The sequence below is a fragment of the Abramis brama genome (genome assembly GCF_963993115.1).
Source record: "Abramis brama genome assembly, chromosome: 8".
In the NCBI taxonomy this organism is placed as follows: Eukaryota; Metazoa; Chordata; class Actinopteri; order Cypriniformes; family Leuciscidae; genus Abramis; species Abramis brama.
In genome coordinates this window covers 6,665,937-6,679,068 of record NC_139970.1, presented here as the reverse complement: position 1 = coordinate 6,679,068, position 13,132 = coordinate 6,665,937, and the positions used below count along the sequence as shown (strand labels likewise).

The window sequence follows — 13,132 nt, the reverse complement described above, 5'->3', positions numbered from 1 at the left end:
CATGTAGTGAATAAAACCACATACTTCTTTTTCTTCTTTTGCCTCGATGCTGAACTCATTGTTCTTCTTTTACATTCTCCTGTGTGGATACATTTTTTAACTGTTTAAAAAACTATAATTTACTTTAAAATTCACCAAATTATTAAAAGAAGCCAACTTTTTGAACAGTTATTCTGTGGAAACTGTTACAACACTGCATTGCTTTCTTGGGTCTCCTGTGGCCTCCAAAACACAGTTCTGCTCATAAAATTAAGATTGTCTGCTAAATGTTAATCATTAAAATTAGAGGATCATAAAAATTGCATTTTGTTCTTTATTTTGTACTGCCCTGAACAAGCTAAACAGCATAACAGATTTTTCCATATAGTCCACAAGAGAAAATAATTACTGAATTTACACAACTGAACCAGTTCAGAAGTTTACATTCTGCACACTTGAATCTTATACTGTGTGTTGTTGGTTGATCTACGACTGTTTTCATGTTTTGTGATGGTTGTTCATGAGTCTAGTAGTGAAACTGTCCGCTGTTCTTCAGAAAAATCCTCCAGCACATTCTTTGATTTCCAAAATTCTCTGATTATTGGCACCTTTCCAACAGTGACTGTATGACTTCCCTAACTTCCTCCCTAACTTTGAGATCCAACCTCGTGCTCTCTCTCTCTCTCTCTCTCTCTCTCTCATCGGTTTACAACAACAGCACCCTAAGCTCCACCCCCAATATCCACAGTGCTCCCATTTGGCTCTTTACCACTTGCATACACACATTCAATGTTCAAATCATATGTTCGATCTCATTCTGAACACCTTTTCCTCAAGAACCAGTGGTTTCAATCAAAATTTTACATTTTAAACCAGTTTTTCTCTGCAAAGCAAAACCAGTGTAGTGCAAATCATTCCATTTCTGTGGTAAATTAGCCTACCTGAAATTGCTGAAATCTTTTATTTTAATCTCTGATTAATGTGCTTACGTGGTTGCTAAATACAATATTTTTTAATGCATGTACTTAAAGGAGTAGTTCACTTTAAAATGAAAATTCTGTCATCATATACTCACCCTCATGTTGTTTCAAACCTGTATGAATTTCTTTCTTCTGCTGAACAGAAAGGAAGATATTTAGAAGAATATCAGTAACCAGACAGTTTCTGGGTCCCATTGACTTCCATAGTATATTTTTTTCCTACTATGGAAGTCAATGAGACCAGAAACTGTCTGGTTACTGATATTCTTCTAAATATCTTCCTTTCTGTTCAGCAGAAGAAAGAAATTCATACAGGTTTGAAACAACATGAGGGTGAGTATATGATGACAGAATTTTCATTTTAAAGTGAACTACTCCTTTAAATGTCTTAAAGCACTTGAACCTCGACAACAGGTAGGTAACTATTAAAAGCATTTAAAGATGGTTTGTAAAGACATGTTTCCAGAAGACAAAAAAAAACAAACAAAAAAAAAAAACAGAAAAACAAAACAATTGTGGACTATATATAAAAATCTGCTATGTAAAATAGTTTATTCATACTTGTGATAAAAAAAGCCATTTTTATGAACCCTATTTTGTAGGCTACTTATTAAATAAAAATACACATAAGTTATGCTATATTGTTGAGTTATATTATTGCCTATTACATTATAGTATTGTATTATATTAGTAACATTTAAAAAACTTCTAAACTTCTACATGTGGCTATCTCCTACCTTCACTGGTCCTGATGCAGAGTGAATCCAGCGATCAGAATGAGTCTGATAATAAACCGCTCAGCGCGAGCAGATTCTCTAGGTTTCTGTTCACTAGAAAGATCCTGTTTAACGAAAACGAAACTTACACCCCTCCTTCACTAGTTCATAAACCAGTTTTCACTCAAAATAGCTGTTTAACCACCATATCCGTTTTTTGTTGTTTTTAACTGTTCGTAGTAAAACCATGGATAATTTCGAGGAAATGAAACCTAGATCAGGCGGAAAAATAAAGAACAGGCTTATACTAGTCACTCTTCAAAATCGAAAAGAAAGAAACAAGGATTCTGAAAGCTTTTTAAAATGTTAGAAAGAGATCCATTTTTTTATGTATTATGAGTAAGCCTACCTTACAAAAAAACTGTAAAAAATATAACATCCTGGAATCTGTATTTACTCAAGGGGATTTATAGGCTAACTACCTTAAATATAATTATAAATAATTAGGCTACTTTTATTTTGATAGCAGTGTCCAGGCTGCTTTCTGTATGGCTTCCACCATGAAAGAGAGTAACTGATTTCCCTTTGTTTACATCTACTGATAATATCGCTGTCAGCTCGTGTGATTTTCGCCAAAAACCTGAAAATGCTGACGTGTATTTCATGGCGCCATATTCTACATCCATGTCCGTTCATCTGTGGTGAATTAGCTTATCTCACCATAACCAGAGTCTGACTCTTGTGCACTGAATAATGTAACGAGATACTCTGTAAAGCTTCAGTTCAGGGAGTGATGGTGTTCTGTGCGGAAACTGGTGAAAGCGGTGAGTCTGCATTTCTGTATTCTTGGATGTTGCGTAACGTCAATCACGAACAGGGTGAAATGAGGAAATCTGTATCAAGTATTTCAGCCATCAAGAAATGTTTCCTCTGGCGTAAGTCATGTTTGCTTGTCTTTTGTGGGGAAAACATCTCTGTTGGGCATACAGACTTTATTCCACGCCCAGTTATTAGCGGACATACTCAGCTAAGGTTATTTGCTGCATCATGTTTTGGATGTGTCAAGACAAGTCGCGGTTTTTGAGGCAATTTTCCAGGAAGGAAATGTGTAAAATGTTGTCAAACCTGCTGTCCTCAACCATATAAAACTATAATATGTTTTTAAGGCAATTTTAATGATCTGGTTTTGCTACAGATTATTCTATAAAATATAAATAATGCGTTATTATCTTTCCAAGTTTCAAACATATCTCCAAACTTAAAATGAATGGAGATCCTCATGTTGGCTACTGTGTGTAGAGTAAATTAATTCTCCCCTCCTTTATTAAATCATTTATTAATTTTGAGTTATTTAGTGTTTTAGCTAAATTTGAAATAAGAAAGTCTATGTAATATTATGATACTGTAACTGCTGCCATTGGCAACAAACAGCTGAGACGTCAAATGAAGCAGATAAGGAAAAATATTTCACACTTTTAAGAGCCCTTCATAAAAAGGCCACTGGTTAAACATCTGACTATGTGATGAAATATTTGCAATTTAAATGCAATCATAATACAGTTACATAAATACCAAACCTTATGTTTACATCAAACTGATTGGTTGGAAAGATTTATCCACCAGCTAACAAAATTATGTCCTAAGAACGTTTTGCTAACATTCCCATTAAGAATAAACTTTATTTATTCATTTTCTATGAACGTTCAAAACATCCAGTTTTTCTAAAATGTATTTTCTTGGTTATGCGAACATTCAGAGAACATTACATTTCATCACTTTTCAAGCAGCGTTACTTTTGAATGTTCTCTGAACGTCCCGAAACAAAAAATGTTAGACAAACGTCCAACCAAAACCTTGGAAACGTCTCATAAATGATGTATAAATTATGTTTTTGTGCTTATGTTTTGAGAACATTATTAAAGACCAGATAAATTTAAACTAACATTATATTAACATTGGAAGTTCTGCGAACGTTCCCTGTTAACTGGATTATTCCATTGTTATTAGTTATGCAGGAAAATAATATTTGTTTTCTATTTTGGCAGAAACAAATGATGTTGCCTCATTTGCATATCTCTTTAAATCGTTCTTATAGTGTTGTCAAATAGTACTGACTTCTTGGTACTGAAATTTAAAAATGCGATGATACCAGCATTTCCCTCTAGTATTTTGAGCACTGTTGAACTGATTCTTAAACACATCTGATTGGCCATTACGTTCACATGCTCAACATATGTCTCTGATTGGCCATTGCGTTCTCATGCTCAACAGATATGTCTGTGATTGGCTACAATGATCAGCAATAATATCTTTGACGCTCTTCACCGAGCGCTTACTCAGATGCACACATGTAGCGTTTAAAAGCAGGTGTCTATCAACTGATCCCCAATATATCTACTGATAGACGCCGCTTTCAAACGCTCTGGTGTGTATCTGTGCGTCAAAGACAACATGTGTTTGAAGCGTTGATCATTGTAGCCAATCAGAGGTGTTTAAGAATCCGTTCAACAGCGCTCAAAATGCTAGAGGGAAATGCTGGTATCGTCACATTGTTAAAATGTTAGTAAAGTAGGTACTTTTGACAATTCTAAGTTCTTATACATTAGTATACATTAGTAAAGAGTTGATTATTCCATTTGCTCTAGTTCTCAGACTTGTTTAGAATAAATTAGTGGACATTTAGACCGCCAATGGATGCTGACTCTCAATTACACCTGTAATACATCTTGAACTCACTGTATAATCATTGGTTAACTCAGGCAATGTTTTTGTCATTAGGTGTGATGGACTTTTGAATCATTCGGCATGTCCCACTCGTCCAAGCCTCGATCTCACCCTTGTGGCCTGTGTGACAAATCTTTTACCCAGATTTCCATGCTCACCAAACACCAGCGACTGCACACAGAAGACAAGCCCTACAAATGCCCCTACTGTGACAAATCTTTCTCTCTTTCTTCTCGTCTGGTCCTGCACAAACGCAGCCATGCCGGGGAAAAGCCTCACACCTGCCGGCTTTGCTCCAAGACCTTCATCTCTTCGTCCCACCTGTCTCTGCACATGCGATCGCACTCCGGAGAGAGGAAGTACAAATGCAGTGTGTGCTCCAAAATGTTCATGCAGTCGTCCCAACTTCTGCGCCACAAGACCATCCACACCGGCGAGAAGCCCTTCAAGTGCCCCGACTGCAACAAGAGCTTCGGCCGTGCCTCGCACCTGAAGACCCATCGCAGGCTCCACACCGGCGAGAAGCCCTTCAAATGCACACAGTGCGACAGGGCTTTCACACAAAAGGCCGGGCTTGTAATACACCTGCGCTTGCACACAGGCGAGCGCCCTTTTAAGTGTGACAAGTGTGGGAAGGCCTTCCGCACGTCAGCACACCTGCTCAACCACCAGGCTCTGGAGTTGGGTGAGGGCAGGTTCGTGTGTGCCACGTGTCAGAAGGGCTTCCGGTCGGTGTCCATGTTGAAGCAGCACGAGAAGAGCCACCAGGGCGGCGGGACGCTCTGTTGTAGCGTTTGCTCCGGGACCTTCGCTCAATCCTCTTATCTGCAGCTCAAACTGCACTTACACAACGGAGAGCAGCTCTTCCACTGCAAGGTGTGCAACAAAATATTCGTGAAGATGTCCACCTTTGAGAAACACTGCACAAAACATCAGATGGAGATGGACGACGAATGTGAGGACGAGACCGTAAAGGAGGAAGATCCCCCATTTGAGCTGCATTCTGCTGCGTCCCCGACACCATCAACATCAGAGGTCAACACGCGCTCCAAAACAAGAGCCAAAATTAAGAGTACAATGGACAACTCGTAATCATGGACTGACAAGCTTTTTGCAACATTAAAGAGGACCTATTATGCCCTTTAAGTCTTGATGTTGTTTCAGGCTCTACTAGAACATGTTTTCCTGCTTGAATGTTGATTATTTTCCTCATATTCTCCATTGTTGCGGCTCCTCTCTTCCCAGTCTGTCAGTAACGCTCTGTTTACTTCCTGTCTCTATGAAGCCCCTCCTTCTGAAAAGCACACTGTGCTCTGATTGGTCGGCTGGATCAGTGTGTTGTGATTGATCGAGCGCTTCGAGTGTGTTTGGGAAATGTCCCGCCCCTTACCATAACCGCCAGTTTAACACACTACTAACTAACTCAACCAGGCCCCGCCCCTTTATTCTGCGTATGAATTATCATAATGAGGAAAATTGTGACGTGTTCGTTCCCGGAAGAAACTCAAGACTACAATGGAGGCGTTTCAGGAGTTCAGAAACACTGACTCTGATATAGAGAATAACTCAGAGCTTTTTCATCCTCAAACAGCAACATTACACACTGAAGAGAGATGAACGTGAAAGGGCATAAGAGGACCTCTTTAACATAATGCCCTACTGTATTTATGATTTATGATATAAATGATGCCTTCATTTGCGCATATTTATGAACATCTCTCTGCACTCATACAGACCTGTGGATCATGTGCAGGTGTACAAAAACTTGTCTTTGCAGAGATTTTTGCACTTAATTTAGTTGTTTTTTTTATCCATCATACTTATCAAAAAGTGGTAAAGCACTATAGGAACAAGCTCAGTACAGGTATAGGAACAAGCTCAGTACAGGTATAGGAACAAGCTCAGTACAGGTATAGGAACAAGCTCAGTACAGGTATAGGAACAAGCTCAGTTGGACTCTGCATGGCAGTGATGGCACATTAATATCTTCAAAGATGCCATCACTGCCATGCATTATCCAACTGAGACAAGCTCTTTTCTATTCCTATCCAATTCCCTCATATTTAATTCCTTGAATTTGAATTGAGGTGGCAAACAGATTTAAATTCTACCTTAATATTTGTATTTATTTTGAATGTTGTATATAACCTGAGGGTGGAAGGACACTTCTTTTCTATGTTGAATTTTACTGCATTAGAACTTGTTGCACATTTTGATTTAAATTCAATCTCAATCTAAACTGGAACTAATTCTTCAGTTCTGAATTTTGCACAAACCTGATTAATACAAAAAAAATCAAAAAAATACAGACAGATGTAAAAGAATTGAGACCTGCATAAAATCTGCACCACTTTCTGTATTTTCTCTGTAGATTTCCGCAGAATTGAAAGGCCTGTCATTTGTAGCATTCTACACATTTCCACTCCTGGAGAGACTATTTATTTAAAATAATAATAATATTTTACTTCTAAGATTGTTGTAATCTTGGCAACAAACTAATCTCAATTAAATGTGTAAAACCATTACTCAGAATTCTGCAGACTTTCCCTCAAAATCAGCAGAGAAAATGTGTAAAAACATTCGGGCTGTGTTTAGTCATATTGCACAAAGCACATCTTAGATTTCATAAAGCACATGAGGTTAAATCTGAAGTCAAGGAGGATGATAAAAGAAAATATAACAACAGTAATATGATTTTTATTGTGTAATTTCAAAGAGCTCAAGTAAGGTATTATTGACAGTGGTCAGTTGAATTATGTAATATAATGTGCAGTCCGCTGATTTCATATCCACAGAGAAACAGTACATAAATGCTTTGTATATTTATGCAGAGTTGTCATATTCCTGAAGTCTATTATGAAAGTATACAATGTTGTTGATTGGATTACATGTGTTAATACTGTGTAGATGTTTATTTATTTTCTTAGTTTAAATGCAAGATATTGTTAAAAATGTGTATTCGATTTACTGTTAAATTTATACATTATTATGTATATGTTGTTATAAAGCAATGCAAGACAACATCTGTGATTGGCACCTGAAATAAAACTATTCATTTCTTTAAAAAACATTGTACTGACCCCGAACCTTTGAACAGTAGTAGTGTACAAGCGAGAACAGTTTCATTTTTAGTCGCATACATTAACCATGGTGTCTAATGTGGTACATTTTTCCCTAAACCTTACTATCTGGGTCTCGTCTACAAATCGACGTCCCTGAACGTCTACTGTCGACCTTTAGTCTATCTGGCTCTCGTCTACAAATCGACATCCCCATTCAATAATAGTCACCTAACTAACTTGTTCCCCTAAACTAGCTTGCTTCCTAAACTAGCTTCCTGTGCAGGAATAATTGACAAACAGACTCAAGCAAATGTCCTTTAAATGCTTTAATCACGGCCAGGAGATCTTCCCGAGCAGTTCTCAGGGAATCTCTCCCACGAAGCAAGACCGGAGGATCTCAGACAAATTCCATTGAAAATCCCACCAGAAAACACGAATACAACAGTTTTCATAGAATCGAGAAAACAAAATAAGACTAACATGTTACCTTCAATATGATTGGTTCAATTGGTTCAAAAGCCCCAACCTTTTCCCTCTGTCACTGGCACAAGCAAACTCTGTTTTTGTGATTATTTATCACAAGGTTTGAGAACTAGTCATCTGTCTAGTTTCACTTCCCCTTTCTGTTATTTACACAGACACACACACACACACACACACACACACACACACACACACACACACACACACACACACACACACACACACACACACACACACACACACACACACACACACACACACACACACACAAGTTTTCCCCAAAGAGTTTGGAAACATTTAAAAGCATATGAATGTCGTTTCTGCAAGAAAAACAAATGTTAGTTGATTAATTAAACTTGATTAATTAAAAAATCCATCACACTAACATTAGGACAGGTGTGTAGAACACATTGGAGTAGCTTTAATGGTGGCTACTTTTTACTTTTATGAGAAATGTCCTTTTTGCAAATGTATAGTGTATTGCGTTATGCACTAATAATGTTGTTGCTGTATATCAACACTAGATGGCGCTGTATGGCTGGTAATGGGGAGAGCTGAACTGGGACTCGCTCTCTCTGCTGTACTCTGGTTAAACTGGTTTGCGGTGTTCTTGTGGTTTCTCCAGTGCTCTGGTGTTTTAGTGCTTATTTAGACTGTTGCAAACAGATCCTTTTCTCGCCTTGATTAACCAGCCCGTGACAAAAATTGTTACCAATTAAAATTCTGTAATGTTTTCACCCTCATGTTGTTCCAAATTCAACTGATTCTGTCTTTAATGAAACAGGGGATGTTTGCAGAGGGTTTTTGCATATTTGGCAAATAAAGTCATGGTTTTATATCAGGGGTATATCAGCCCCTTCAGCTTAAACCTTAAAGGGTTAGTTCACCCAAAAATGAAAATTCTGTCAGTAATTACTCACCCATATGTTGTTCCAACCCCGGAAGACTTTCGTTCATCTTCAGAACACAAATTAAGATATTTTTGATGAAATCTGAGAGCTGTCTCACTCCTCCATAGGCTTCTAGGTAATCTCATCTGCCGGCCCAGAAAAGTTAGTAAAGACATCATTTAAAATAGTCCAAGTGACTACAGTGGCTCAACCTTAAGTTTATCAAGCAACGGGAATGCTTTTTGTGTGCAAAAAAAACCACACAAAAATAACGACTTTATTCAACTATTTATTTTCGTCTATGTTTATCTGAGTGAGTTCCTGTAGTGTAACAGCGCAGCGCTTCTGGGTTGTACGTCAGAACGAAGGCTCACTATTGGCCGACGCTGGTCATGTGTGTGATGCTGGCCAATAGTGAGCCTTCGTTCTGACGTACAACCCAGAAGCGCTGCGCTGTTACACCACGTGAACTCACTCACATAGTTTAAGTCTGTTTTTTTTTTTTTTCATAGTGACTCTGGACACTTAGAAGACTGAAACCAGAGTCATCTTGACCTGCGAAAGTAACGTCCACTAGAGGCAAGTTTGGAGAACCCAAGCTTTATTCAAGAAATGATCAAACATAAAACAAAGGCGTGGAGTGGCATGAAGCTCAACACATGAACTCACCAAACAGTGGGAACAGGAAACAATACTTGACAAAGACACATGGCAAACATGAGGGCGTAAATACACAATAGAGGTCGACCGATAGTGGATTTTACCGATACCAACTAGGTTTGACCGAACTTGCCGATAACGATTAATCAACCGATAGTTTTTAAAATTGATACTGGATAAAAAAAACAAAAAAAAAACATAACACTCAAGTAAAACAGTGCTAAACATTATTACAAAAATAAAAAGAACAGTACAGGACTTCCTCTTTTAGCTACAGTTTTCCTTTTTCAAGTGTTTCTTCAGACGCAGAGGCACAAGCTTTGTATCCGGGATCAAGGAGTGTTGCTAGGACCAGAATTTGTCTCTTCTACCTTGGAAAACTGCTTTGTCAGGCTGTCAAGCATGGTCTTTCACAAAGTTTTGATCCCTATTGATGATGGACCCTCTGCCTGCAGCCTCAGCTTCAGAGCAGACTCACTGGGGATAATGCTGAAGACTCAGAGTTGCTCATCTCCATTGGGACTACTTCGATGGGAACCAGTGTGTCAATAAGGTTACAGACGATGTCCCACTGTGTAGCAGATAAGCAGCTGATATGGCCATGTTCACTCTGTTCATACACACATTTGGAGCATGTGTTGAGTTCCATCGAGTTGGGACGGCCTGGATGATGTTGTGCTTCGGGAGACCCAGCTCCTCCTGAATGGTTCTTAGCCTCTGTTTGGCCAGTACAAAGTGGACAAAGTGAGTTGCACAGCTTTTTAATATGGCAATAATGTCCAGGACAGCTAGGACAAGATAGGCCATCGTTAATAATGAGCTGAAGGGTGTGAGAAGTGCAGCTTAAATCAGGAAGTTCAGCCAGTTTCATTCCTTTTACCATGTTGCTCCTCCATCTCTTAGGACAAGAACAGTGTGTTCTGTTGCAATATCCCAATCTCCTAACATGTTGAGGAAGATTTCTTGAATATAACTGGCCATGTGTGATCCAGTCATGGGCTTGACATTTAGCACCACTTGCTTTCTAGACCAGTCATCAGAAATGAAATGCCCAGTTAGGCTCATCCTCTGTAGTTGAGGACCAACAGTCAGTTGTGAAGGCCTTGAATGGGGCCTTGTTTTTCGTCACTACACTTGACTTTTGTCAAAACTCTGGAATATGTTTCATCAAGCATCTTTGTTCTGTAGAACTTCTCATGTGTAATCCGGTACCTGGGTTCCATAAGGGACATGAGCCTCTCAAACCCAAGAGTTGGTGTGCGGCCATCACACAGGCACGGCTGACATGGTGTGAAGAGGCTCAGGCTTGGAGGGTACTGTGGTGTTGTGGGGCTTCTTGTCTGCAAAACCCACAGTAAAAGTTGAGCCACTCAACAAAAGAGCATTGTCAATATATTGCGCAAGGGAGAAATGAGTTTTCCCCTCAGGCAATCCGAAGCGCAAGGTTTCTCTTAACCCAAAGCGAAAAATGTCCTTTAGAGCCACGCCGTTAAAATGTACCTGGCAGCACAGTCCACAAAATTCCTCCACATACGTCTCCAGGGGACCGTTCCCCTGGCGTAGATGCAGGAGGGCAACCGCTGGGTTCATAGTAGCTCAAGTATTCTGTAAGTAACATCCACTGGAGAACCCAAGCTTTTTTCAAGAAATGATCAAACATAAAACAAAGGCATGGCGTGGAACTCAAAACATGAGCTCACCAAACAGTGGTAAGAGGAAACAATTCTTAACAAAGACATGTAAAACATGAGGGCTTAAATACACAAGACTAATGACTAGACAAGGGACACCTGTGAACAATGAAACAATGACAACATGACACAGAACACATGGCAGGATCACATGACAGACCAAAACGTGACAACCTGCTTGATTTGTGATTATTATTTTTTTCACAGCAAAACACTTGTCTGTAAACCCCTATTGAGTCCGCTAGTCAGGAATGTGAAAAAAAGACGTTTTTCATGTTTAATGTCTATTTCCAATAAACGCGTAAATAAAAAAAAACCTGAAGTGAAAACTTTCACAATCACATTTTTCTCACTGCTCCGTCTTCTTTTTCTTGTGAAATAATGACAAACAGGCTGTCAATGAACAATGGTTCAAGCCATTAGATAAATCAGCTTATAAGCTTAAAAATGGTCATCTAGTCAGGTCATACTAGGCTCAGATAGACTTTTTGTGATTTGTGAAATATTTCATGAAACATTTTTGATCAGTTAACCCTTTCTTGAGTCCTTAACTTTACTACCGGTATTCTGATTTGTGAAAGATTTCACAAAATACTACACAAAGGTAAGAGTAACCATTGTTAGCATAATTGTTAAATAAGTTTATAAGATGTATTAATATGTTCTTGTTGTATTTAGGTAAAAACTTTAATTTGACTAACGTGATATGCCAAGGGTTATGGCAGTCGACCTGATCGCATTCCCCCTTGCGTTGTGGTTGGTGTCTTTGGCCACGCCCACAACACAAAGCTCCGCCCACTAACCCCTCTTCTTTCTGATTCGTCTAGAAATGTGCCATTTTCCTAACAAAAACTATTAAATTAGCATGCCTAGCACCTAGCGCATTCATAGGGTGTTTCTCAAACAGAAGGCTGCATCCTAGTGTTGTGTACTTCCTAGTCCAGTCCTCTGGAGGCGTGTAGGCTGTGCTGCATCCCAATTCACCTACTTATACTACGCCCTAGAAGTATGTACTCTTTTTGTGAAGAAAAAGTACATGATTTTAAATGTGGAGCTGAAGAGTAGACAAGTTTTGGGACAAACTATCATGTCATAAAATTTCTTCTTTAACGGAAGATCTGTAACATAATTACTTGTATCCTGTCACTGTAAACTGGCCTGTCAATCATCTTGTCACAGTTAACAACCTCCACATTTGATTTAATTTAATTTCCTACTGTACTGGAGAGAAAAGAAGTAGCACGTTGATCTGCCAGTCATGCGGAGAATTCTACTGTGAAATATAATGAAATATAACACTTATAAAATTAAATAAATATTTTTTTATCAGGTTAAATGTTGATTATTAGTCACTCAAACCCCTTTATCTAAACCTCTCTACTTAACCGTCGGTTTTGCAAATCCGCCATGTTTGTAGTTTTTAGACACTTTTTACTCGTGTTTGTAGTTCTGAACTGGATCCTCCTCCAAAGTGCAATGGGTTGTGGGTAATATTAGCTGTTATAGTGAGCACGGATCCGCACTTCGAAATAGTGGACCACCGGGGACTTCTGACTTACTCTTTTCAACATACTATGCCTAGGGAAACACTTATTCTAATCCCACAGACTGTTTAGGATAGATGGACATTGGGATACAGGGCTGGAGTTAGGCTGAGACAGCCTAGTAAGTGTGCATGGCTGCGTCACACATGTTCCTGCCCCACGCTCGCAGCATGAAGATATTATTAAAAATTGGAAAACACTTTGTATTTTAAAACCTTTATACTAACTGGCTAAAAAGTGTCTGTATGTTATTGACAGTTTAGTGTCCAGTGATTAATTTACACCAAAACAAAAGAAAAAATGTATGCTTTCATCTCCAAAAACATTATTTTTGTCTTACATTTCATAAGGAACTCAGATAACCTTAGTGTCGACTCGTTTTTCCCGTCAGTTCTTTTTTGTG

General features: G+C 38.7%; 2 protein-coding genes across 2 annotated transcripts in view; one reads left to right on the top strand and one right to left on the bottom strand.

The window, feature by feature from the left end:
- The window catches only part of LOC311088929 (sacsin-like), a 35,242-nt gene extending 33,018 nt beyond the window's left edge, over window positions 1–2,224 (bottom strand). The window contains exons 1-2 of the mRNA XM_084123314.1: window positions 1,697–2,224; window positions 25–79 (exon numbers count right to left, since the gene is read on the bottom strand). Of these exons, the coding sequence (XP_083979440.1) occupies window positions 25–59 (35 nt within the window). The 5' untranslated portion in view covers window positions 60–79; window positions 1,697–2,224. The remainder of the gene's footprint in view (window positions 1–24; window positions 80–1,696) is intronic.
- Window positions 2,225–2,371: 147 nt separating this feature from the next.
- On the top strand, window positions 2,372–7,461 carry LOC311088930 (uncharacterized protein). Its single transcript, XM_084123315.1, has 2 exons — window positions 2,372–2,499; window positions 4,454–7,461. The coding sequence occupies exon 2, from the start codon at window positions 4,481–4,483 to the stop codon at window positions 5,489–5,491; it is 1,011 nt and encodes a 336-aa protein (XP_083979441.1). The 5' UTR covers window positions 2,372–2,499; window positions 4,454–4,480; the 3' UTR covers window positions 5,492–7,461.
- The last annotated feature ends 5,671 nt before the right edge of the window (window positions 7,462–13,132 follow it).

Coding starts and splice junctions, on each gene's coding strand:
- LOC311088930 (XM_084123315.1), top strand. CDS start 4,481: ATGTCCCACTCGTCCAAGCCTCGATCTCACCCTTGTGGCCTGTGTGAC.